Source organism: Sturnira hondurensis, unplaced genomic scaffold, assembly GCF_014824575.4.
Source record: "Sturnira hondurensis isolate 20B ecotype Veracruz unplaced genomic scaffold, ASM1482457v3 Scaffold0012545, whole genome shotgun sequence".
NCBI classification, from domain to species: domain Eukaryota; kingdom Metazoa; phylum Chordata; class Mammalia; order Chiroptera; family Phyllostomidae; genus Sturnira; species Sturnira hondurensis.
Window position 1 is genome coordinate 574,743 of NW_028085176.1, and position 24,877 is coordinate 599,619.

At 38.6% G+C, this 24,877-nt stretch overlaps 1 protein-coding gene across 3 annotated transcripts in view; it reads left to right on the forward strand.

Annotated features, from left to right (window-relative positions):
* DIAPH2 (diaphanous related formin 2) overlaps positions 1-24,877 on the forward strand; it is a 902,023-nt gene that overhangs the window by 29,901 nt on the left and 847,245 nt on the right. For 2 of the 3 annotated variants that reach the window (XM_037060830.1, XM_037060832.1), the window contains exon 2: positions 21,764-21,796. The exons of the other annotated variant lie outside the window; for it this stretch is intronic. In XM_037060830.1, coding sequence (XP_036916725.1) covers positions 21,764-21,796 — 33 coding nt within the window. The remainder of the gene's footprint in view (positions 1-21,763; positions 21,797-24,877) is intronic. 3 annotated transcript variants of the gene reach the window in all.

Sequence of the window (24,877 nt, forward strand, 5' to 3'; positions counted from 1 at the left end):
TCCAAACTGCTTTCCATAGTGGTTTTACTGATCTGCATTCCCATCTGCATTCCCAACACGGGTTCCCTTTTCTTTACACATTTGTAATATTTTTGGCCATTATATCTTTAGGTATTTCTTATCCCCCCCACTCTCTTTTCCTTTTGGACACCAATTACATATATTTTTGGTCAATTGAAAATCTCCCCCATATTATTGAGGCTGTTTTCATTTTGACTTGATTTTTTTCTGTTTCCTTTGGGAGGTTTCCACAGCACATGTCTTCAGGTGCACTAACCTTTGCTACTATAATGTCTAATTTGCCATTAATACTATCCAGTAAGTTTCTCTGCTCATATATTGTAATTTTCATCTCTAGAAATTCAATTTGGGCCTTTTTGTACCTGTCATATCTCTAGTTACTTTTTTATTCATGCAGAATACAAGTAAAAATAAATTTTAATGCCCTCATCTATTAATTTTTACAATCTGTATTAGTTCTGGGTCAGTTTTGATTGATTGGTTTTCTTTCTCTCTTCACTATGTATCATATGTTCCTGGTTTTTGCATACCTGGCAGTCTTTGATTGGATGCTAGATTTTGTGAATTTTGTTGGGTGGCAGATATTTTTGTGATGCTTACAATTATTGTAGAATATTGTTCTGGGAGGCAGTCCTGCTACTTGGAAACAGGTTGATTCTTTTGGGTGTTGCTTTTCAGATTTGTTTGGAAAGACCAGAACAATGTTCAGTCTAGGGATAATTATTACTGCTGAAGCAAGAACCTTCTGAGAGGTCTATGGAAAGCCTCATTAATTAATGAGGTTTTTCAGTTACATGGTGGAAACAAGTTGTATTCTCAGCTTTGTATGAGGGCCAGGCAGTGCCTTCTTTTTAAGCGTCTTGGATGGTTCTTTCTTCCTTATCCTCAGGTAATTTCTGTACAGGCATGTGTCAGTCAACACTCTGATGAGTGTGTAGTTTGGACATCCACAAGTCTACTGAGTTCTGTCTCTGGCACTCTGCATGGTGAACTCAGCAGCCCAGACGGCAGAAGTCTGCCTAGGTCCCCTTCCTGAACAGTCACCTGGACACTTTCAAGGAAGTGTGCTGGGGCAGTCAGAGGGCTTACCTTATTTATTGACCATGTTTCAGTGAGCACTGGGCTTTGTGTCCTGATGCCCAGTGTCTTGAAAATGCTTGTTCGAAATATTTGTCTGATTTTTCTTTTGTGTGTTTGTGTGTTTCTTTTGGGCAGTTTGGTAAATCTAGGCACAAGTGGAAGTTCTAGACACATTTTAAAAAACATAGCTAAACTGGTTGTTTTTTTGCTACCTTTTCCTTGCTCCTCTAGGCCAGCACATGATCAGTCTTGACTGAATGTTAACTAACACCTTGTGATTTTTTTTTACTTTAGTTTCTTTTTACATATTTTTAAAGATTTTATTTATTTATTTTTAGAGAGGGGAAGGGAGGAAGAAAGAGAGCAAGAGAAACATCAGTGTGTGGTTGCTCTTGCGCGCCCTCTACTGGGACCCTGGCCTGCAACCCAGGCCTGTGCCCTGACTGGGAATCAAAATAGCAAGCCTTTGATTCACAGGCCAGTACTCAATCCACTGAGCCACAGCAGCCAGGGCTAGTTTCTTTTCTTTTTAATATATTTTCTTGGTTATGCTATTACAGTTCTCTCATTTTTTTCTCCCATTTATTTCCCTCTGCCCTATACCCCCGTCCCACCATCATCCCCCCACCTTAGTTCATGTCTGTGGGTTGTACATATAAGTTCTTTGGCTTCTCCATTTCCCATGCTATTCTTAACCTCCCCCTGTCTGTTTTGTACCTACCATTTATGCTTCTTATTCCCTGTACCTTTTACCCCATTCTTCCCCCTGCCCCTCTCTGCTGTTAACCCTCCATGTGATCTCCATTTCTGTGAATCTGTTCCTGTTTTAGTTGTTTGCTTAGGGTTTTTTTTAGGTTTGGTTGTTAATAGTTGTGAGTTTGTTGCCATTTTACTGTTCATGCTTTTTAATCATCATCTTCTTAGATAAGTTCCTTTAACATTTCATACAGTAAAGGCTTAGTGATGATGAACTCCTTTAATTTGACCTTATTGGGGAAACAGTTCATCTGCCCTCCTAAATGAAAGCTTTGCTGGATAGAGTAATCTTGGTTATAGGTCCTTGCATTTCATGACTTGGAATACTTTCCAGTCCCTTCTTGCCTGGAAGGTTTCTTTTAAGAAATCAGCTGATAGTCTTATGGGCACTTCTTTGTAGGTAACTCTCTCTTTTCCTCTTGCTGGTTTTAAGATTCTCTCCTTACCTTTAATCTTGGGTAATGTAATTATGATGTGCCTGGCTGTGTACTTTCTTGGGTCCAACTTCTTTGGGACTCTCTGAGCTTCCTGGACTTCCTGGAAGTCTATTTCCTTTGCCAGATTAGGGAAGTTCTCCTTCATTATATTTTCTAGTAAGTTTTCAATTTTTTTCTCTTCCTCTTCTCCTTCCGGCACCCCTATGATTTGGATGTTGGAACGTTGGAAGTTGTCTCCGAGGTTCCTAAGTCTCTCCTCATTTTTTTTGAATTCTTGTTTCTTCATTCTGTTGTTTGAATGTTTTTCTTCCTTCTCCAAACCATTGATTTGAGTCTTGGTTTCCTTCCCTTCACTGTTGGTTCCCTGTACATTTTTCTTATTTTGCTTTGCATAGCCTTCTCTGTTTTGTGACCTTACTCAACTGTTTCTGTGAGCATACTGATTAGTAGTGTTTTGAACTGTGCATCTGATCGATTGGCTATCTCATCATCGCTTAGTTAATTTTTTTTCTGGAGCTTTGATCTGTTCTTTCATTTGGGCCATTTTTTTTGTCTCAGTGTACCTGTTAAGTAGTAAGAGGCAGAGCCTTGGGTGTTCACCAGGGTAGGGTAACCCGTGTGACTACTTTGTGGTGCTGTATGTGGGGGAGGGGTCAGAGAAGGAATGGCGCTGCTTGCTCAGGTCTTTGCTGCCTTTCAGTCACTTCCTCCACTATCCACAAGGATATTGGGCCCCTCCGGTGCTGATTCCCAGGTGGGTGGGTTTCTATTTGTTCTGGGACCCTATGGATCCTTCCAGTGACCTCTCCTGTGAGGCTGGGAGTTTCTCCTGCCACCATAACTTTCACAGGCTTCTTTAGTCAGAGGCTTTATTTCCCTGCACTGGAACCCTGGGTTGTGTAGTCTGTATCACTCCCCAGTTGTTCCTCCTGGTTTATCTGCACGCAAATATGGGAACAACTGCTCCACCAGCCACTGCCTTGCCTTGCCTGCCCTAACCCTCCAGCCCCAGCCATGGCACTAGTGGAGATGACTCAGGTCCCCATCTCCCCCCCTCTTACTAGTCTGAATTAATGGTTTTTCTTTAACCTCTTTGTTGTCGGACTTCCATACTGTTTGATTTTCTGGCGGTGCTGGTTGTTTTTTGTTTTTTAAATTTGTCGTCGTCCTTCATTCGGTTGTACGAGGAGCCAAAGTGTATCTACCTATGCCTCCTTTTTGGCCAGAAGTCCTACTTTATTTTTTTTTTAAAGATTTTATTTATTTATCTTTAGAGGGGAAGGGAAGGAGAGAGGGAGAGAAACAACAATGTGTGGTTGCCTTTCGTGCATCCCCTGCTGGAAACTGGCCTGCAGGGAACTGGCCTGCAACCCAGGCATATGCCCTGACTGGGAATCGAACCGCGATCATCTGGTTCGCAGGCCCGCGCTCAATCCACTGAGCTACACCAGCCAGGGCTCAGAAGTCCTACTTTAGTTTGTAGGCACAATCTCTTGGATTTGGTAAAAATTGCCTACTTAATAACTTTAGCTTTGATCTGGCGGTTTCTCTTTATTTTAGTCAAAAATTATTTGGCAACTCCTTCCTTTACTGAACTTTGTTAGTTCATAAATATTGTGTATATGTAGATTCTCCCAGTTTCCAAACATTTTTCCTCCTAACAGTTCTCCTCTTGGTCATATAGTACATCTATTTCTTTCTACTTGTTTATTACAATTCCCTTTTCAGCCTTGGTAAAAAATTCAGCCTTTTAAGTTCTCATCTCAGAGTCTCCAGCTCAAACACATATATTTTTAGTAGAACTACAGCACAGAAACAGAATTTGAGTGCTAAAGAGACCCTCACTGTTTGTCCCTTGAAGGGATTGAGAGCACACTTCTCCGGCTTTCTGCAGTGAGCGCCCACCTAGGTTTTGCCTTGTCATACAATATTTAAGATATTTATTTTCATCCTTGATTACTGTAAAAACTCATATAAAGGCTTTTTAGAATATTTTAAGTACATAGTATAATTTAGGGATTGTTCGATTGGTGTAAACTCGTATGTTCTTTAAGCTGGAACGTTCTCATAGGCCATGGTGGCAGGGAGAGGGAAAGGAAGACGAGCATCCAAGTTACTGTTCACTGAGAAAACATGTTATGTTTGTGCTTTATGGTCACATCCACACAGATTTTGGCAGAGTGCTTCCCATCAATTTGACAGATTTTACTCATGATAAATGTACTTCTGGAGGGCTTGAGACAAACTACTCAGCTATAAATAGATATTTCTGAAGTAATCCTTTCTGATTTGTTTTCAGTTTGTGGTCCTTCCCACTCCCTCCACCCCTCCTTGAAACTGTACCCTATGAACTAGTTAAAACATACTGGATGCAGAGACTAGTAGCATATTGTACATATGACCTCATTTTATACTGGTTTTCTCTTTTCTGATAACATTCTTTCTAGAATTTAAGAGGAAGCTTCTGTTTGACAAAACTAGGTCAAAAAATGAATTCTTCATTTCTGGCTGTCCCCAAAGCTTAAGTTGAACTCATCATGTCCTTGACGGATTAAGTAAATATACTCACTTTTGTATGTTACTGGAGTTAGACTTATGTAGACAAAAACAGAAAGTGGAAAGGTTTTAAATCCTTGTAGGGTTTATTATGTAAGATGGGAGTACTTCCTTTTTTAATGCAATTTAAATAAAGGGAATAAACATTTCTAATGCAAATCCAAACTGATAATTCATCTTGTAGAGATCACGAACATTTATTGTATGATGTTTTCCTTCTGCATTTTAAAAATGCAAATACCACAGGAAAATCTAATATATGTACATGAGAGTGCATTTTGGTGCTTACTGAGTATTTTGTATCTTACTATCGGTCAGTCAAGTGCTTACTAATGAACACTGGAAACGATCTGTGTGTTATTGGTGTGAGAAACTAGATTTAATAGCTTTTATACTCAAGCTAAATCATAAAAGCTAACTTCATGTGAGTGATCTGGGAAGCACATGACCTTTGTGCCTTAGAGCTCTTACTTGGATTCTGAAAGTAAAAATATGTAAGTGATCTAAGATGTCAGCTGAAAAACTTCGGTTCGGTTTCACCCAAGGGAAATACTGACTATGTTGCGATGCCTCCATCTGTATATGATGGATCACAGCATACCTCGGCCCTATGTTTGCTAATTATTTCGTGAAGATGTATTATTAGTCAGCATGGTAATCCTGCATACAGGTCAGAGGATATTATGAAATGGTTTTGTTTAACCTCTGTGTGCTGCAGTTTTCCTACGAGTAAAATGGGGATAATAATATCTATATTACAGGTTTGTTATAGGGATTAATTAAACCAAAGCACTAGGAACAGTGCCTGGCATATAGTAGGTGCTTNAGCCCGAAGCGGGGCCCAGAAAGAGAGTTTCGAATGGGGTCCAGAAAACAAGGTGTCCAGGAGATATTAACACGTCCTCCCCACTCACACCCACGCCCCCCCTTTCCAACGCCGCCCCCCCCCCCCCCCCCCCCCCCCCGTCAGTTGGGGGAAGGAATGAATGGAGCAGGGCCATTGAGAGCTGTTTTGCATAGCAACAGTTTTGCAGCTAACCTCTGGAATGGTCATTTAACATATCTATAACCTTTACCTGGTTTCACAGATATGTTAAATAGCTGTGGCCAAGTTTTGGGCCAGGGAGAGGTGAGTGGCTGCTACGCAGGATGTAACGGGGGCTGCTTCTCAGAGAGTGCCTGTGAGAGAGCCATGTGGCTTTAGCAGAGTGAGGACCCCCTCTCGGCCAGGGGAGGGGGAGAGCCACACTGTTTTGGAAAGATGTAGACCCCTGTAGCCATTAGGAGGGAGAGCCAAGCGGTTTCAGCAGAGTTAGGACCCCCTGTAGCCATTAGGGGAGAGAGCCACACGGGTTTCAGCAGAGTGCAGACCCCCTCTTTCCCAGGTGAAAGGGAAAACCACACAGCTTTGCCAGAATGGAGATCCCTGCGGCCAGGTGAAGAAGAAAGACACGCGTTTTTGGTGGAGTGCGGCTTTGGTAGAAGAGGCCCACATGGCTTTGGGGTGCTCCCTTTGGCCGAGTGGCCTGGAAAGCTGGAGAGACTTTGACTGGAACTTGGTACAAAGAACTCTTGCCAGTGGAAGGTGCCGCATGACTTTGGATTAATTGGAGATCTTGCCTGGACAGGCAGGTGACACAGCTCACAGTGCCAGCAACCTGAAAAAAACGGACTTGTGCTCTTTTCCTGATTTACGGTACCCGGAGTTGGGACAGTGGGAGAAGGGAGCGCTGTGTGTGTGTGTGTGTGTGTGTGTGTAGGTGTATACCCTTAAAGACTTTAATATTTTAAGGAAGGCATTAGGCCTGAATAGCATTAAATAAACATTTTGTTTCCTTTTCACAAATCTCTGGCATTGAGAGATGTGTTTCCAATTGGCGGTGGACAGAAGTGCCTAATAGATATTAGTATACTGTCCTTGGGAGGGGTCCCTGTTTTCTGAAGCAGTTTTTGGCATCCCTCGGTGGGCCAGGTATTGCCCCCCCCTCGGACCCTTGTTCGGTAACAATCTTTCTTTAGGTCTAGCTTTTCTTTCTTTTTTAACATACAAATCATTATTTAATACATTCCTTATTAGGTATCCACCTATACTATTTGGCAGTTTAAGGCATTCACATTCATTCATGTCCCTCCTCTCTCTCCCTGTCCCTTTACTTCCCTGCCCTTCTCTCTCCCTCCAGTCCTCCTTTCATCCCTCCACTGTATTTCTTGGACTTGTTCGTGTCTAGATGGAGTAGTAATAGGCTCAGAATATAAATGTTCTGTGACTTATGGCAGTTTGATTAGGAGATAGAATTTGAAGCCATATATCCCAGAAGAGGAAAAGGGACCCAGACATCCTTTTGTTTCTTTTGTAATTTGTTTTTTTTTAAAAATTCAGATTACATTTTATAGTTCAAATGTATTTAAATATTGATATAAAAATAAACTTCTTGTTTGTTTCCTGTTATTTTAAAAAAAATCTTTTTTTAAAGATTTTACTTATTTATCTTTAGAGGGGAAGGGAAGGAGAGAGGGAGAGAAATATCAATGTATGGTTGCCTCTTGTGCGTCCCCTGCCGGGAACTGGCCTGCAACCCAGGCATGTACCCTGACTGGGAATTGAACCGCGATCCTTTGGTTCGCAGGCCCGCGCTCAATCCACTGAGCTATACCAGCCAGGGCTGTTTCCTGTTATTTTATTATCCTGCCTAAAAAGCAACCCTTTAGCTGAGGTGAGCAGGGTGGTGGGATGTTGCTTTCTAAGCAGGCTTCCATGGCTTCTGTATATTGAGGTTCCAGAGGTGGATGTGTGTAATAATTCCTTCCTGAAAGATCCCCCCCCAACCCAATACACAACCACTTTTTATTAGCCTCATAGATAGAGATATGGGGAAACCAAACCAGCATGTCTGACTGGTTAGTGGAAACCATAGAAATTACAGATATTTAAAAAAATTGTTTCCACATTGTTTACTGTTATTCAAGTACGGTTGTCTCCATTTCCCCCACTACTCCCCCACCTCATCCACCCCTACGTGCCTCCCTTATCCCCACTTACCCCTCTTTGGTTTTGTCCATGCGTCCCTTATACATGTTCTTATAATATATTCTTGTAAATGTTATGACTATTTTTTAAAAAAAATTTAAATCCTCACCCGAGGATATGATTTTTATTGATTTTAGAGAGAAATGAAGAAGGGAGAGAGGAAGGAAGGAAGGGAGGTAGGCAGGGAGGTGAACATCAGTTGCCTCCCGTATGCTCTCCGACGAGGGATTGAACCCACCGCATAGGTAGGGGCTCTGACTGGGAACTGTAGGCGCAACCTTTTGGTGTAAGGGATGATGCTCCAACTAACCAAGCCACCCAGCTAGGGCCTGAGTCTGTGTCTTGATCAGGGGTATTGAGGCTCTTATGTTTATCCAAAACTTCCATAGTTTTGATTATGGCCATTAAATAAGTAATTTCATTTAACGTAAGTAAAATATTATCACCAAAATAGAACGATACTTAAAGGGAACTCAATTTAGGAATGTTATGAAAAACCTGGCAATGATTCCTGTGCCAGCTCATTAATTTGGAGCTAGAACTCGTGGCAGCACAGTGAGAGAAATTCTATAAATATTAAGCACATCTATATTTGTATTTCAATGATCTACTGATTGTAAATCTTACTGTCAGTTGCATAATAACATTTTTCAAACTTTCTAATCCTTAATTCACTAAACTGTTATAAAACCAAATTACTCAGCAGTGAAGAAAATAGAAATTTGAGAAAAATTTGCTATTAAAATAGGTTCAGAACTTCTCAAATGTAGCCTATATAACTTCGACGTTCTGTTTTATCAAAGAGCACTTATCATACATAATCTGAGTGTTACTGACCTGTTTAAGATGTGCAGAGGTACATATGTCTTTCTTATTGTTTGTTAGGAACCCCTGTGAAAGGTCTTGATTTTGATGGTCAGGAGACCTTCTTGGTGTCTGCAAAGTCAAAGAATTGCAACAAGATGTTACTAGCCCTGTCACACAGTTTGGCTTTGTGCAAAGGCTTTATATATTGATGTATAGAGGAGACCACTGTTATCTTAAAGCCTGTCTGGAAAGGGGGAAAACTTCCCTACATCTAATAAATGTCTGTGATTTTGCAATATTAAAAAAACAATCATCTGCTTTGACTTGTATGTGTGTAAGGACCATTTTATTAGTTTTTGAGTTGCCTGTAATTTTTCAGGCAAAGGCGTATAACAGTTAATCATTTTTTATATTATAAATGGTATAGTGAACATACACTGCATAGAAAGCCTGAAGGGCTGAGTATAGTTGCTGACTTATTTGCCATTCTTCCTCCTCCTCAGTTAATTGAAAAAATGAAGAGTCCACTGTGGAATAAACAGTGTTAGAATAGAAGAAATCTAAGTTCTAATACAGTTATTGCTTTGCCCAAAATCATAAAAATATCAACAATTGAAAATTCCCTGTTAATTTGTTATGATAGTGTTTGTAAAACACAGTGACACAAGTGAAATATTTCTGCAATGTGTTTCTTATTTTACTTGGACAGGATGTGTCACTATATTTAGATAGAACCCCGTATCCCAATTAAAACTAAGTAAGTATTTAAGGAACACTGTGGGGCAGAGGCTTTAAAAGGAGTTACCGCTACTCAGCATAGAGTCTGAAGCCAATGAGGGAAAATAGATGTTATAGAATTTAATAACACCTTGTTAGTTTTAAATTCTTTCAAAGATCTTTTTTAAGTTTCATGACATTTTGCATCATTGTTGCCTACCATGTCATCATGTTTTGCATACGTTTTAAAGTGTTCATTGTTTGATATAATATTTGGTTATTTCAAAAGTTATTATGTGAGTCTAAATGAGATTTTGTATTCCATAGGGAAAGGGTTATCTACTTTTACTTTGGAAACACTTTTATTAGTTGGATCTTTGGAAACATATTCTGGGAGCGAAATGACCGACATACGAATGAACTTTTAGATCACAACCTGTTGCTGAATTGGAAATTATTTGCAAATTCAAGGATATCAGTTAAAAGTACTAATAGTGAAATTTAACTTAAATCACTGGTTGGTTTATATATCTTTTCCTACCAAAAGTATGTTATAATAATACCTTCTTCACAACTCAGGTATAATTTTCAGGTTTAGAAGATTCATACTCTTGAATCTTTAAAGGAGTGAATCATTCTGTTTTGTCAGATTAATTTTGAAGCTACATCAAAAAACTGGATGATGTGGTTATTTATAAAAGGTACTTGAGGTAGATAGATACATCACCTCACAATGATTTGCTGTGTATCTCCAGAGTGATAATCATAGACATTTAGAGATTTTTTGTGTGCTATAAAGATGGTAATCACAACAGCAGATATTAAATTACTCTGTTAAATACAAACAATAATCATATTGACATTGCTTCAATAACAAGTACAGTTTTAAACAAAATTGTATATACTAACTGCCTTTTTTATTTCTATTGCTACCATCCTAGTCTAAGCTCTTATCAGCTCACAACGGCATCTCTCTTTCTCCTTTCCCTTACCCATCTCTTGAATTCAATCAGTCACGACACCTTTGAAACAGTGCAGAAAAACTGAAGACACAGTTGGGACTAAGAGGCACCTCGTACTTACTACACTGAGTTTACATTATGTCTGGGAAGACCAGCACTTATGGGGAATTGTAGTTTGATAACCGGGATTGTATTACAAAAGGAGAAGTTGGGAACCATGGGAGAGTATAACAGGACCAACTATAACCTCAGCTGAGATCAGAAAGGACGAGTAGGAGATGGCAGATGAGAAGGGGGGGTGTGGGGCGAGCACTCTTAGCACAGCAGAGTTTTAGCACAAATCATGGAAAGGCCAAGGTTGAAAAAAAACTTGAGCTCTAATTAGTATTTTTTTTTATTGTTGTTCAAGTACAGTTGTCTCCATTTTCCCTTCACCATTCCCTCCTGCCCCATCTCCTGCCTCATCCTCATCTCCACCCTTGATCCTACCCCTCATTGGTTGGCATTCTCCATGGGTCCTTTACACATGTTCCTTGAGGACCCTTTCCCTTTCTTCCCCACATTATCTCCTCCCCCCAACTCTGGTTACTGTCAGTTTGTTCTTTATTTCAAAATCTCTGGTTATATTTTGCTTGCTTATTTGTTTGATTCATTGGGTTCTACTTTATAGGTGAGATCTCATGTGGCATTTGTCTTTCACTGCCTGGCTTATTGCACTTAGCGTGATGCTCTCCAGTTCTGTCCATGCTAGCTTGACAGGAAGGAGCTCCTTCATTCTTTCTATTGTGTGGTATTCCATTGTGTAAATGTACCATAGCTATTTTGATCCACTCATTTACTGATGGGTACTTAGGTTGCTTCCAGCACTTGGCTATTGTAAATTGAGCTGCTATGAACATTGGAATACACAAGTTTTTAGAATTGGTGTTTCAGGGCTCTTAGGGTATAATCCTAGCAGTGGAATTTCCAGGTCAAAAGGCAGATCCATTTTTAGTTTTCTGAGGAAATTCCATACTGTTTTCTACAGGGGGTGCACCAGTCTGCATTCCCATCAGACTGGCGCACTAGGGTTCCCTTTTCTCCACAGCCTCACCAGCACTCGTTTGTTGATTTGCTCATGATGGCCATTCTGACCAGTGTGTAGGTATCTTGTTGTAGTTTTACTTTGCATCTCTGATGGCTAGTGATGCTGAGCATCCTTTCATATGTCTCTGGGCCCTCTGTATGTCCTCTTTGGAGAAGTATCTGTTTAGGTCCTGTGCCTATGTTTTAAATTGGATTGTTTGTCTTCCTGGAGTGGAGTTAGTATTGTTATGCTGATGAAGACTCTTGGAGACAGAGTTTGGAATTTAGATACAGGTTTTAGAGTTTGGATTCTACCCAGATTTCACTGCTAATTCCAACCATGCGATTATTGTCCTTTGACTTGAGGCAAATGTCTTAATGACAGTAAACCTTGATTTACTGACCTATAAGACAGTAAATTCCAATTTTGTAGGGTTGCTGTGAGTTTTTAACTAAGACAATGCATGTAAAACTCTTAACATAGCGCCTGCACATAATAAATACTTAGAAAAATGGTGGCCAAAAAAACAAAAGAAAGAAAAATGGTGGCCAATATTTAGGTGGAATAGGCCAAACTTGCTGATCTGTACAAGCTGCCTTTCAAGCCTTTGATTCCTTCTCCAATATATCTTCAATTTTACAGCCTATAACCCTTATGTGAAATTTTAAAATCTGAAAGTTCTGAACAGAATTTTATCATTTGGCCACAGAACCTGACCTGTCTTGAGGCTGTATTTAGTTTTTATTTATCTTGTTTTGTGGAATATTCATGTTTCACTACTAACCTTGAGTGCATTTGATTTAGATTGGTATCATAGATCCTGCTGTGTATGTTTTGTAGTTTGTATAATAGTTCCTATACCATAATCACTTCTAAAATAATGGAACACTCTGAATTCCAAAATATATCCAGCTTCAAAGGTTTCAGGTAACAGATGGTGTACCTGAACCATCCAAAGTCACCTTTTCCAAATAGCACCTTCTCCGTGTTTGTCTATGAATCAGGAAATCATAAGGACTGTCATTGGTTGTCAGACTTAGTCTATCCTACTCCTTCTGCTTTTCAAGACTGTCTCCAATCTGTCCTTAACTTACATGTCCAAAATTGAATACCCTTCAATTAGAATTTTGTTTCATAAGACTGCTTCCCTCAGATTAAATATTAATGCTGCTCCTTCTATCTGACGTCCTTCTCTTTCCCTATCGCAGGCTATTCAAATCCTACCCAACAGTTAGGGCACAATAGTTTTTTTTTAAGATTTTATTTATTTATCTTTAGAGAGGGAGGAAAGGAGAGAAGGAGAGAAGGAGAGAAATATCAATGTGTGGTTGTCTCTCTTGAGTCCCCTGCTTGGAACTGGCCTGCAACCCAGGCATGTGCCCTGACTGGGAATCGAACCGCGATCCTTTGGTTCGCAGGCCCGCACTAAATCCACTGAGCTACACCAGCCAGGGCTCACAATAGTTTTTTTTTTTTTTTAAACAAATGGTTCTTTTTTATTTTTAAAATATTTTATTTATTTATTTTTAGAAAGAGGGGAAGGGAGGGAGAAAGGGTGGGAGAAACATCAGTGTGTGGGTGCTCCTCATGTGCCCTCTACTGGGGACCTGGCCTGCAACTCAGGCATGTGCCCTCACTGGGGATCAAACCGGGGACCTTTGGTTTGTAGGCCAGTACTGATTCCACTGAGCCACACCGGCCAGGGCATGGGTACAGTTCTGTATATAGTTTCTTAATAAAGTTACATGTATCTATTTCTTCTCTGAATACTTACATTGATTCAGTCATCAAATATTGGAGCAGCTATTGAGTATCAGCTACAGTTTTAAGTATTAATGGTCCAGAAATGAGTAAGATAGGGAAATTATGGTCTTTACTGTTAGGGAACCTGTTTTTGTTTTTGAAGCTGCAACACAACTAACTAAATAAATAAATGAACAAGATAAATTCAGGTAGTGGTTAACGCTGTGAAAGTAGTAAGACAAATCATGTGATAGGGCCTAGGGAGGAGGAGGAACTATATACCTCAGAATCTCATAGTTTAGCGTTTAATTAACTATTTGGTTTAAAAAAATTAATTGATTTGAGAGAGGAATTAGGGTTAGGGGGGGTGGGAGATAGAGAAACAAACATCGATTTGCTGTTCCACTTACTGATATATTAATTGGTTGATGCTTGTTTGTGTCCTGAGCAGGGATGGAACCCACAACCATAGCGTAAGGGGATGACACTCTAACCAGCTGAGCTGCCTGGCTAGGGCCTTGACTGTTTGTTTTTATGCAGTTAGCTTTCATTCCCCGGTTACATTCTGGATTCCTTGAGGGCAGAATCCTTTCTTAAACTTCTATGTGCCATAAAGTACTGAGCATATATTAGATACTCACATGTGTTAATGTTTAGTTGAGATATTTGTCTTTGTTTAAAACAGACAAGATACAAACTTATTTAAAGCTAGCTGTTTTTCATTCCTGTTGCTTTTTATTCATAGACTAAGAAAGAACCTTCATGTGCAAACAGTTTTCCATTTGACATGATTTAGTACAGACCAAATACACAGGATTTCTATACCTGCAGAAGAAGTTACTCCTCTTAAAAACCTGGATGATTCCTGCAGTTGTTTCTGATTAACTCAGGTACTAAGTGACTTCCTCCAAGTCATTAGTGTTAGCTTTTTTAAAGACCCAAGTGGCAAACATACGTATCCTGAAGACGTGGCCCTTAGCTCTGAAGCTGAGCACGAGTGTACACGGAAGACTTTGCTGGATTCCCATATTAGTCACCTGTCTTGTACATTAAAGATTTGCAGTTCACGTCAAGACATGACATGAAACTTATGGCTGGGTAAATAATTGACCATTAATCTTTATTGCGATGGTAAACTTACTTTTTTCTCTAAAGAGAAGAAAATTGTCCAAAGCTGTGACTAAGATTTTTGAGTTGGTGGTGAGAATTTTGAATTATGTGCAATTTAGCTCTCCAATTTCTTTGATACTAGAATGATGTTCAGTGTTGTACAATGTTCATAAAACATTGTGTTACCATGTAACATTAGCCGTAAGAAAGTTGAGTCTTTACATCTTGCAATAATGACTGTTGCATTTCAATCAGAACTAAAATGTTAGAATTTGTAAATAAATGAGCCATCTCTCTTTTTCTTAAGGGGTTGAGACTTGGGAGTGAAACTTTCATAACTGTGCTATATTTATATAGTACTGTACTAAGTTATATTTAATATAACTGATTATAAATAAAGTTTAATAGCCCTGGCTGGTGTAGCTCAGTGGATTGAGCACAGGCCTGCGAACCAAAGGATCGCGGTTCGATTCCCAGTCAGGGCACATGCCTGGGTTGCAGGCCAGTTCCCAGTGGGGGACTCATGAGAGGCAACCATACATTGATATTTCTCTCTTTCTCTCCTTCCTTTCCCCTCTAAAGAGAAATAAATATATCTTAAAAAAATAAAGTTTAATAAACTCTGATTGCTTGACTAATGTACAAGCTTACTGATTTTCCAGAGTTGATTTTAATGAAAATATGTGGTCACTATACTTATTGGTGTGAGATGTCCTCATCCTAATGATCATTAATGCTAGATTTGCACAATAAAAACTTACTGAAATGACTTTAATCGGTACTTTTAAATCAGGGTTGTAACACTAAAGTTATTCAGTAATTTCTCATAATTCCATTGTAACTCTGTAGTTTGTACATAGGAGTAAAATCTGTAATGTCTGCTTGCATGTGGTGTGGGAGATGCATGCACATGTATAAATTACCTTCAGATCAAACGTGAGAGGTTTTCCCTGTAGAACATCATTATAAAGGCGAGACTGTTTTTGAGACTGTTTTTAATACAACCGTGTAAAACATGCTTTCAAGTTTACATAAAAATGACTGTGATTTATTCTTGTCAGAGAAACATGTCTTTACAGTTCTCTGAACTTTGTGTATTTTGTTTTGTTCTTCAAAATGTTATTTATTTGCTTTTCGAGAGAGAGAGAAACATCAAGTTGATGTTGCACTTATAGATGCCCGCATTGTTGCTTGCGGTATATATCCTGACCAGAGATCAAGCACAGCTTTGGCGAATTTGTCTAACCGGGCCAGTGCTGGTGTTGGTTTTTGTGACTGTTCTCGCCTCCTCTTGTGCCTTTAGTTTTTGACTGCTGTAGGAAGATTGTTGTGTGGCAGAAATGTATTTTCTATTTTAGATAATTTAATAGTAACTGAGACAATAATTCAATGTATTTTTCATGTACATTGGCCAAAACTCACCCTTTCTGAAACCCAAGCTCTTCACATCCCCTTAAAGATTTTCTTTCTCTTTTCTCTTTTTTGAATCTCTATGGGGGCTTTATTCAGGTGGCCAGAGATCTGAGAAGAGGGTGGGTTCATACCCTAAGGGCCATCTTACATTTCTTTCCAAGCCAGCCTTTTTATAACAGACAACAAAGTGCAGTGAGGGGTTTTGAAATTCAGGGAAATTTAGATAAAAAAACAACAAACAACCCTGCAGCATTCTCACCGCGGGCAGTTACCTGTTCCCAGGGGCAGGTGGTGGTCTGTCTCTCCCTAGAACACAATGGCCCAGGTGCCTTCTCTTGTTCCCCAGGCGGTGGTCTTTAGCTGTGCCCTGGGTGGTCTGCTGTCTTTCAGGGGTGTGTTTGGCCTTATCTGCAGTTCCTGAAACAATAGCTTTAACATATGCATTAACTTCTGGGTTTATTAACTATTTACTTTAAACGAAAAACTTCCAACTCTTGAGTCCCTTATCATTCCCACAGTGTTAATTTTAAAATATCTTATTTCTGTAAGATTAGTTAGGTTGAAACAGCAGAGTCTTTTCACATATTAGAAACCACCCTGTGGACAATTTAACATGCGCAGAAGCATAAGATACAACAGTGGTGGCGGTGCAATTCATCTCCACACCCGCTGAGAGCACAAAACGGTTTTTAGTACAGTTGACAAGAGTTGCACACTCTGTGGCTGGGACTACGTTAGTGACCTTTAAGGAAAGCATTTCCCTGTCCTTTCTAGTTACCACTGGTCCCCAGTTACAAATATCAGATTAGGTCATTTTCTTTTTGGTATGCTTAAACACAGTATAATTTCTAGGGCTTTCCAAGGGAGTACAAACACAAGACATGAAGTGGAAGTTTATTTAACTTAAATTCCTCCTGCAAGACAAAAGTCAGAAATATTCAGAACATTTTTGCTAAGTATACCCAAATATTTTCATCCCATTTGAAAGGAATAAGTTGTCCATAACAAGGGGTTAAACGAGAGGTAAAGAAAAGAACATAAGTCATCGTCTTCTAAAAATGACTTTCAGATCTTCTTCCAGTGCTTGTTTTCATTCTGGTGCGATGAGTCCAAGGTTTTATTCCTTCCAGCTTCACCATGGTGGGGGTGGCGAGGAGTATGTCCCAAGTTTCAGTCCACGTTTCTTTCAGTTGGCTTTCTGGAGATGCTGTCACCCAAGTCTTGAGTAGCAACTTGTCTGCCAGCTCAAATGAATGCAGCAAACCCGTCCGGGAGAGGTCTCTGATACAGGCAAGGGCATTCATCACAGCTAAGCTCTGACTGAAGTGTTGTACATTTTCTTTACCTTCACGTCTTGATCTACATACGTACCAGGTCTCCCACCCCAATCGTAGCCTGAGATGATCACCTGTACACAATTTCATAAGGACTCAACTGAATCCCAGTTTGGGGAGCCACCCTTATAAAAGGTTTTCTTTTTAAATGGATTGCATTTGTTTCTTTTTTATTAAGTTAGAAAGAAGAGTTCTAAATATTAGTATCAAAAAATATTCAAGTAAGTAGATTTTTACATGAGGGAAATTTATGAAAAAATATCCATGTTAGCCGAATGTGCATAGTTACACAAGATATACATTCTTTTAAAAAAATATTGTTATTTCTTTTTTTTTATTTTTAGAGAGAGGGGAAAGGAAGGAGAGAGAGAGAGAAACATCAATGTGTGGTTGCCTCTCACATGGCCCCCACTGGGAACTGGCCTGCAACCCAGGCATGTGCCCTGACTGGGAATCGAACCACGACTCTTTGGTTCACAGCCCGTGCTCAATCCACTGAGCTATACCAGCCAGGGCTAGATATGTATTCTGAAGTTGAATGAAACTTGTAAATCAGGAAATCGTAAGTGGAGTGTTTTCTTTATGGTTCTCTATCACAAGTAATTGCAGTAATTTTTTACATGACTATAATTTCCTGTGTGCCTCAGGGTGCTTTAACATTCTTGAAGATGCCTGTTAGGAAAAAAAAAATCTTTAAGAAGACACTAAAAACAACATAATCCTCCACTATTATTTTTGAGATTTGATTGATCAATAACCAGACATTAAACTGAAGGGTAGCTCTAGGAATAGACATTTATCTAGCTAGATGGGTGTTTCAGGTAGAGGGACCAGTGGGTACACAAACAGGACATAGCAGGCCGTGCATTTGGGAAAAGGGTTTCAGGATTTCCATTTTTGTTTTATATCGCATATGGATCATGAGGGAGGGGGAGAAGTAGAACTACAACTAGGGCTGAATAATACAGGGCTTTGAATGCCATGTTAAGGCTATTAGTCTTCATTCTGTAGGTCATCAGGAGCAATGGAATATGAACAGGAGTGTGATAGTCATTTATAGTTTTTAGTGTACCTTTGCCAAGCAATGCTCTAGGCATCACAGTGCATCCCCGAACCCAACAGATGAATATCCCTGTTCTCATGGAGCTCATGGATGAATGATGGTAATAATAATAAATTACAGACTATGTTAAAATGTGATAAGTCCTAGTGAAATAAGGAAAAGTAGAGCACAGTAAGGCAGGTCAGGATTGCACAGAGGGAGTAGGTGTTTCCATTTAAATAGGATGGACAGAGTAGGCTTCACTGAGCAAAGACTTGAAAGAAAGGGGGAGTGATAATGGTGGAGTAAGCTTTAAAGATAATAGAAAAGAGCATTCCACCTGGCTGGTGTAGCTCAGTGGATTGAGCGGGAGCCTGCGAACCAGAGTATCGCTGTTCGAATCCCAGTCAGGGCACATGCCTGGGTTGCAGGCCAGTTCCCAGCAGGGGATGCATGAGAAGAAACCATACATTGATATCTCTCTCCCTCTCTCCTTCCCTTCCCCTCTAAAGATAAATAAATAAAATCTTGATTAAAAAAAAGAAAAGAGCATTCCAGGCAGAGGAAAGAGCTACCACCTATGGCTTATTGCCTTACTGAGGAAAAGTGAGGCGCTTAGTGTGATTGGAACAGAGTGCATAAAAGGGCCAGTAGTAGGAGGTGAAGTCAAAAGGATATAGAGACTGTGCATATCAATAGGACCCTGTTAGTCATTGTAAGGATTTTGACTTTCACAGTGAAAAGAGATAGTCATTGGAAAGTTTTGAGCAGAGGAGTGACATGATCTGATTTTTGTTAGCAGTATCACTTTGGTCTGTTTAAAACTAACTGTAAGAGGATGAAGGTGGAAGCAGGGAGACAGATTAGGAGGTTATTCCAGAAATCTAGGTAAGAGGTGATGGTGGCTTGAACCAGATCTCTCCTTTAAGAAGAGGACTTCAGCAGTGAGAAAGGAATGGAAGCAGAGGTAACTATTAGGAGGCTGTTGCCTGCTGATTAGGATGTAACCTGGGATGGTTTGTGTGAGGATCAAGAGGGAACTGCAGAAAGATTACCACAGGACTTGACAGCTGCTTGACTATAGGGGATGAAGAAAAGGAAAGAGAGCAAGGTGACATGGACATCTTAAATCTGGATAAATGGAATGCAGATGTAACCATTAATAAATGTCACTCTCCTTTTTGAAAGTCTGTCCTGATCCTCTGAGGTATTTTGCCCACTTTGTGTTCATGTAGTGTTTCCGTTGAGTTATGAATTATATACCCACTTTCCCTTCTGCCACATGCCTAGAAATGGTCTGTGGCAATTTTAGAATTGTGGCAATATTAAGGAGTAATTAGGAAGGTAAAATTTAAGAATTCTGAAAGAAGGGATCATCTAAATGAGCATATAGTTTGTATATGGAGAATAATTAATTAGCCACTCGAAGAACATAAAGTGTGTTGGTTCAATTGAGTTTAGTAGATGATGTGTCAGATGTGCTGGGGAAGGACTGTGGGTGCTAGGGGAATGTCCTTTGGGATTATGCTTTGACCCCCTAGGTAATGATGGCAAAAGGCAGTTAAAGGCAGTTACCCCAAAAGGGGGTGTCTGTGAATTTGAGATTACTATACACTGTTTCAGTTCAGGAATTCAGTCCAGTTATCCTAATTGTGCTCACAGAAAAGGTCATGTGTTGACTGTATGAAATACAGTTTTAGTATGAAATAATAATTAGATATGTGGTCCTTGGACAAGTCACTTACTATCTTCAAGCTGCAGTTTCATCGTTTGTAGATTGAGAGGTTTTGACCAGATGGTCTCCAATTCCATCCAAATTTAATATTTCTAACTCCATAATGTGTGGTTAATATCAGGACAGAAATATATTAATTTAAAACAAGAGGAAAAATTCAAGTCTATTCCCATAAGACAAGGTAAAAATGTAGCTAGTAATACTTTTTTTTTCTTGTTTCTGTCCCCTATATTAAACTGTCAACATACACTCAGTTGAGATATAGATTTAAAGATTTTCAAACGTATATGCACCTTAACTTAGACAATTGGAGCAAATCAAATAATATTTTTCCCTAATTTACATCCTCACTTTGAAGATATACATCCGATTCCAATCTTGAGTTTATAACCCTACCATAAGGGAAGAGAAGAAAAGCAGGAGTTGCCTGAAGAACTGTGTAAATCTATCTAATAATAATACTGGTGGGCAGGTACGTATCTGGATTGTAATAGGGTAGTTGAGGCACTTTTGAGAATTTGGCATTTTGTACTCTGATTTTACATTACAGGAGATCATGAGGCTTGTCATTGTGTGTGAAAACAGTTTTCAGTAACCCACTGGGAAAATTAAAATTAGAGATAGTCCTAGGGAGAATGGATCTCTCTTAAAATGGGTTCAGTTCTGATATAACTAATCCCGTCTCTTTTATTCTTCTTAGACAGTAAAGGTTGACTGGGGTCTGTGTCAGCAGGCTGTGATGAAGACATTATATATAGAGATAGAAGTGTAGGTCCCTGAAAGAATCAATGAATTGCAACTAGAAAACAAACTGTGCATATAATAGTGTATTTGTCCCAGCTGATACAGGGGAGAAAAATCTTTAACAGCATTTGGTTGGTGGTATTTGAAGACAAAATAACTTCCTTAAAACTCATAATGCATTTCTCCACACCAGTGAGAGGATTATATTTTTCTTAGTAAAGAGGGATGTAACCATGCATGACCAACTAGATGCATATTGTTCAGCTTATGTTGTAGGACATAAATGTACAGGATATAGTAGGAGGCTTAATTTCAATTCCTAACGTGAATTTTGAGCAAAGCCTGTTCTGTAATCATGTTTCTTAGTTGGCAGTTAAGCACATTTATAATATATTATAATAAGAACTGCCCTTCATGCTGAGAGTATGTTATTGTAAGACCTTGAAGTATCTTCTGAATCATGAGAGATTACTAAATGACTAGAAGTAACTTTGCTTATTTGAATATTGTTTTATTACTTGAGTATTGCTGTATTCTGGTTCTTCAAATTATGGTGCCACTGTATGTTATGTGGTAGCTTTCGTTAACTACTGTACTTTATTAAGTAGGAAACATTTCCAATTATTCTCAGCATTATAAATAGAAAACCACATAAAAAAGTGTTGGAGTTTTTGAGATGGGCATATATTAACAGAATCATTAAGTTCAATTTTACCTAGATTATTTATAAAGGTATCATTTAAATATCCATCAGATGTAACAGAGCTCTGGACTGAAATGTGTTACTATATTTTATTATTGTTAAATGTGACATTTTCCTATTATTCATATATTTTGGTATTTTAAAATTTTACATATTATAAAAACATGATTATTCAGTCTAAAACTTAGAAAAATTTGAAAGGGCTTATGACTTTGCTGACCATTTCTCAAGTTTGAGCTTTGTGGTCATAATGTCTGATCCAAATGTGACTTTGGTACCTTGGGCATCATCTTTAAAAACAGACAGACATCCCTAACCTTTCATTTTCCATTCTTAAAAAGTTGGGGTTTTTATTTTTGTGAAAAATGTGCTTGTGTATATATTTAAACTGATGCTTTTTGACTAGTTATACGTGATTAAATAAAAATTGGGAATCATCTCATTATTATTTTCTTATTTTCTCAGTGAATTTCTTTTATTGACAGTTTTTTTTCTTTTGGTTTTAATAGAACATTCAAATAAAAACTTTGGCAGATGATGTGGTAAGGTGGTCTTAGTAGCATGTTATTACATTACTCATGCATGTTGCCTTTTTACTAAAATGAGTGGACATTAAAGCATTGATATGCAAAGGATATAGAGTGTTTGGGTATTTACAAAGTACAGTGGAATGGAAGAAGTTTCAGTAGAGACAGCTCTTTGTTTGAATAGTAACATAAACAAAGATATAAAATCTCAACAAAATTTTGATATTATCATCTTGATATACAAGGTCTGTCCAGAAAGTATCCAGCCACATACTATGGAAAATAGACACATTTATTGAAGAAGATAAAAGATACCAGAAACATTGAACGTAGGACAGTGATACCTCAGGCCCTTTCAAAGTAGGCACCTTGGGACCTCACACAGTTCTCCTAATCACCATCAGCTGCCCCGTCATATTTTTCTGAATCTCATTGATGGCGTGAAATCTCTTCTCTTTCAAAGTTCATTTTAGTTTTGGGAAAACCCAGAAGTCACAGGGCACCAAATCAGGGCTGTAGAGGGGCTGAATCACCTGGGTAATTTGATGTTTCACCAAAAAACTCTGCAGGAGACATGATGCATGAGCAGGCACATTGTTGTGATGAAGCTGCCAATCACCAGTTGCTCATAGCTGTGGCCTTCTGAGGCCTTCTGAATCATCCAGGTAGTTTTTGCAGAGGAATATTGAAGCTTCATGCAAAATTTGATATAGTTTTGTTGCTCTATACCCTCAGTCAGTTTGAATGTGATGGCCACACAGTATCAGGCTTACTCCATGATGTCTACTGCCCCCACTGACTGGTACAGTGAAGTCATCACTGTTCACACATGCGCATTGCAGTCCACTCTCCTTGGCTGCCAGGTTACATCGATGTCATGCAAACCGTTCTCATCATATTAATAATGGTTGGACTTTTCCCGGACAGACCTCGTATACTTTAACCAAATTTGTTTTATCTCTCTGTAAAGATCATGCTGGAAAACCCTTTTACTTTCTAGCCAAGTAAATTGACTGTGCATGTATTAACTACTAATGTGAATATTGAAAGAAATTAATGTAAAATAGAAAGGAAATGAAGTTAATTGTGTCAGATTTTACAATCCTTAAGTGTTTTTTTAGCTGAATTTATCATAGTGAAACTTTAAAAGTTGTGGGCTTTAAAATTTCAATGTGGCCTTTTATAGCTAAACTTTAAAAAATGGTGTCTTAAGCTATGCCAGTTTTTTACTTGGTGAAGTTACCTACGTACAAACAATGTTAAATATTGTTAGTGATTTAAGGAGGTGAAAGTATGTGGCTTAGCTTTATTTTCTTACCAAGATCCAGCTGAAAGCAAAAGCCAATTTTCTATGTAGAAATGAAGGGCATAGTGGATGATCAAATATGTGTGTAAATAATGCTACTCAGTAGAAAAGTAGCACTGAAAGTTAAATATTAAGTGATATGACTGAACAGGAACAGTTGATTTAATGGTTGACTGCATATTCAAATGCTTTTATGTCCATGTCTTTTAGTTAAGTTTGACTATTGGATATGTATTCAGCTTATTTGGGATTGCTTAATTTTTTTTTTTTTACTGGAGTTGTGTGAGGAAATACTACATATCTAAACCAATTTAAGTTTCCTCAAAGAATTAAAAGAGAATTTGAAAACATAGCTGAAGATGATTTAAAAAAATGAATCCTAATGTCAACCCTGGGATAGGAACCAGGGACTCATGAATTTAGTGAGTCACTTTTTCTGTGGAATGAGGGTGTTGGTCTAGATGATTTTTCAAGTTTCTTTACAGCTCTAAAATATTATTTATATAATCTCTTTGTAAGTAAGCATGTACTAAAATCATTTTGTAATCCTAAATAAGCTGCTTAAAATGGCTCATATTTCTTTCAAAATACACTTTTTAATGAAAAAGTATTGTTTGAATCAAAATGAAAAGTATGTTTTTTTAATGGGGTCAACAGAAATTTACATAAATTTTGGTAATAGCTTCTTGATGCTTTTTGTATTGTTGAAGTAACTTATAAGGCTCAGTTATGTATCAGTGAAGATGTGCTGTCCTTGCACGTAACGCATGTCTGCTTATTTAACATGAGCTGACGGTGTGCATGTGTTCCCTAACAGAAGCCAGAATAAAACTGAGTTGCATTCAGTTTTATGGTAATTGCTAATTTTTGATGTCTAGTGTTTTGTGGTTTAAAACAGAATGGCCTGTTTAAATGCAGCTGGAGTTGTTAACCCACTTCCAGTGAAATAACATGCCAATTATTAGAGATTGTACATAGGATCAGTGGTTCAAGAGTCAATATCCATGAAGTAGCAAGTTCTTCATGATAGTGTTTGTAGGATTAAGATATTTCTGTTTATGTTGTATATCCAGTAAATGGAAAAGGTGATGTCTTGTTAGTCCCACTTTTTAGGGAAGAAAGGAGGAGAAGTAATAATAGTAGTATAAGAACAATAATAATAAATAGCAGCTAAGTACACTAAACATATCAACTTATTTAAATCTCAATAACCCTATGGTGTAGGTACTATCATTATTTATTTATGTCACATACATTAAGTCATTATTGCTATTTTACAGGTGGGGAAGCAGGGAGACCAACTGGTTTGCACAGGCTAACTGAGCTAGCAAACGGCGGATTCATGCCTAGGTAGTCTGGCCTCGGGGTCTGTGTTCTTACCCATTGCGTCTACTGCTGCACTGACAGAGTGGTCACAGATGCTTGTCACAACTTTTGGCACTTTGAAGAAAAGAGGCATTACTATAATTTCCCCTTAGAATTGGATATCGGAAGCTCTTTTCATTTTCTTTATTTTTTTTCTCATGGTGTGAAAGTTGCCAACAAAGACACGTTCTTCTGGGAAACTACCACATGACTTTGATGCAGGACTTTTGTTTACCTACTTCCTGTGCAAAAACTAATGAGAAAGGACAGAGTTTTAATTTTTGAGGAATATTTTCCACCCCCCAGACTGCTGAGGCCGAAGAGCTACTTACGGGTTTCAAAATAGTACAATCTCTAATTACAGCTTGCTGCTTAAAATAATATCGTACTAAGTGTCATTTTGATTTTTTCAGTTCTTCATGTTT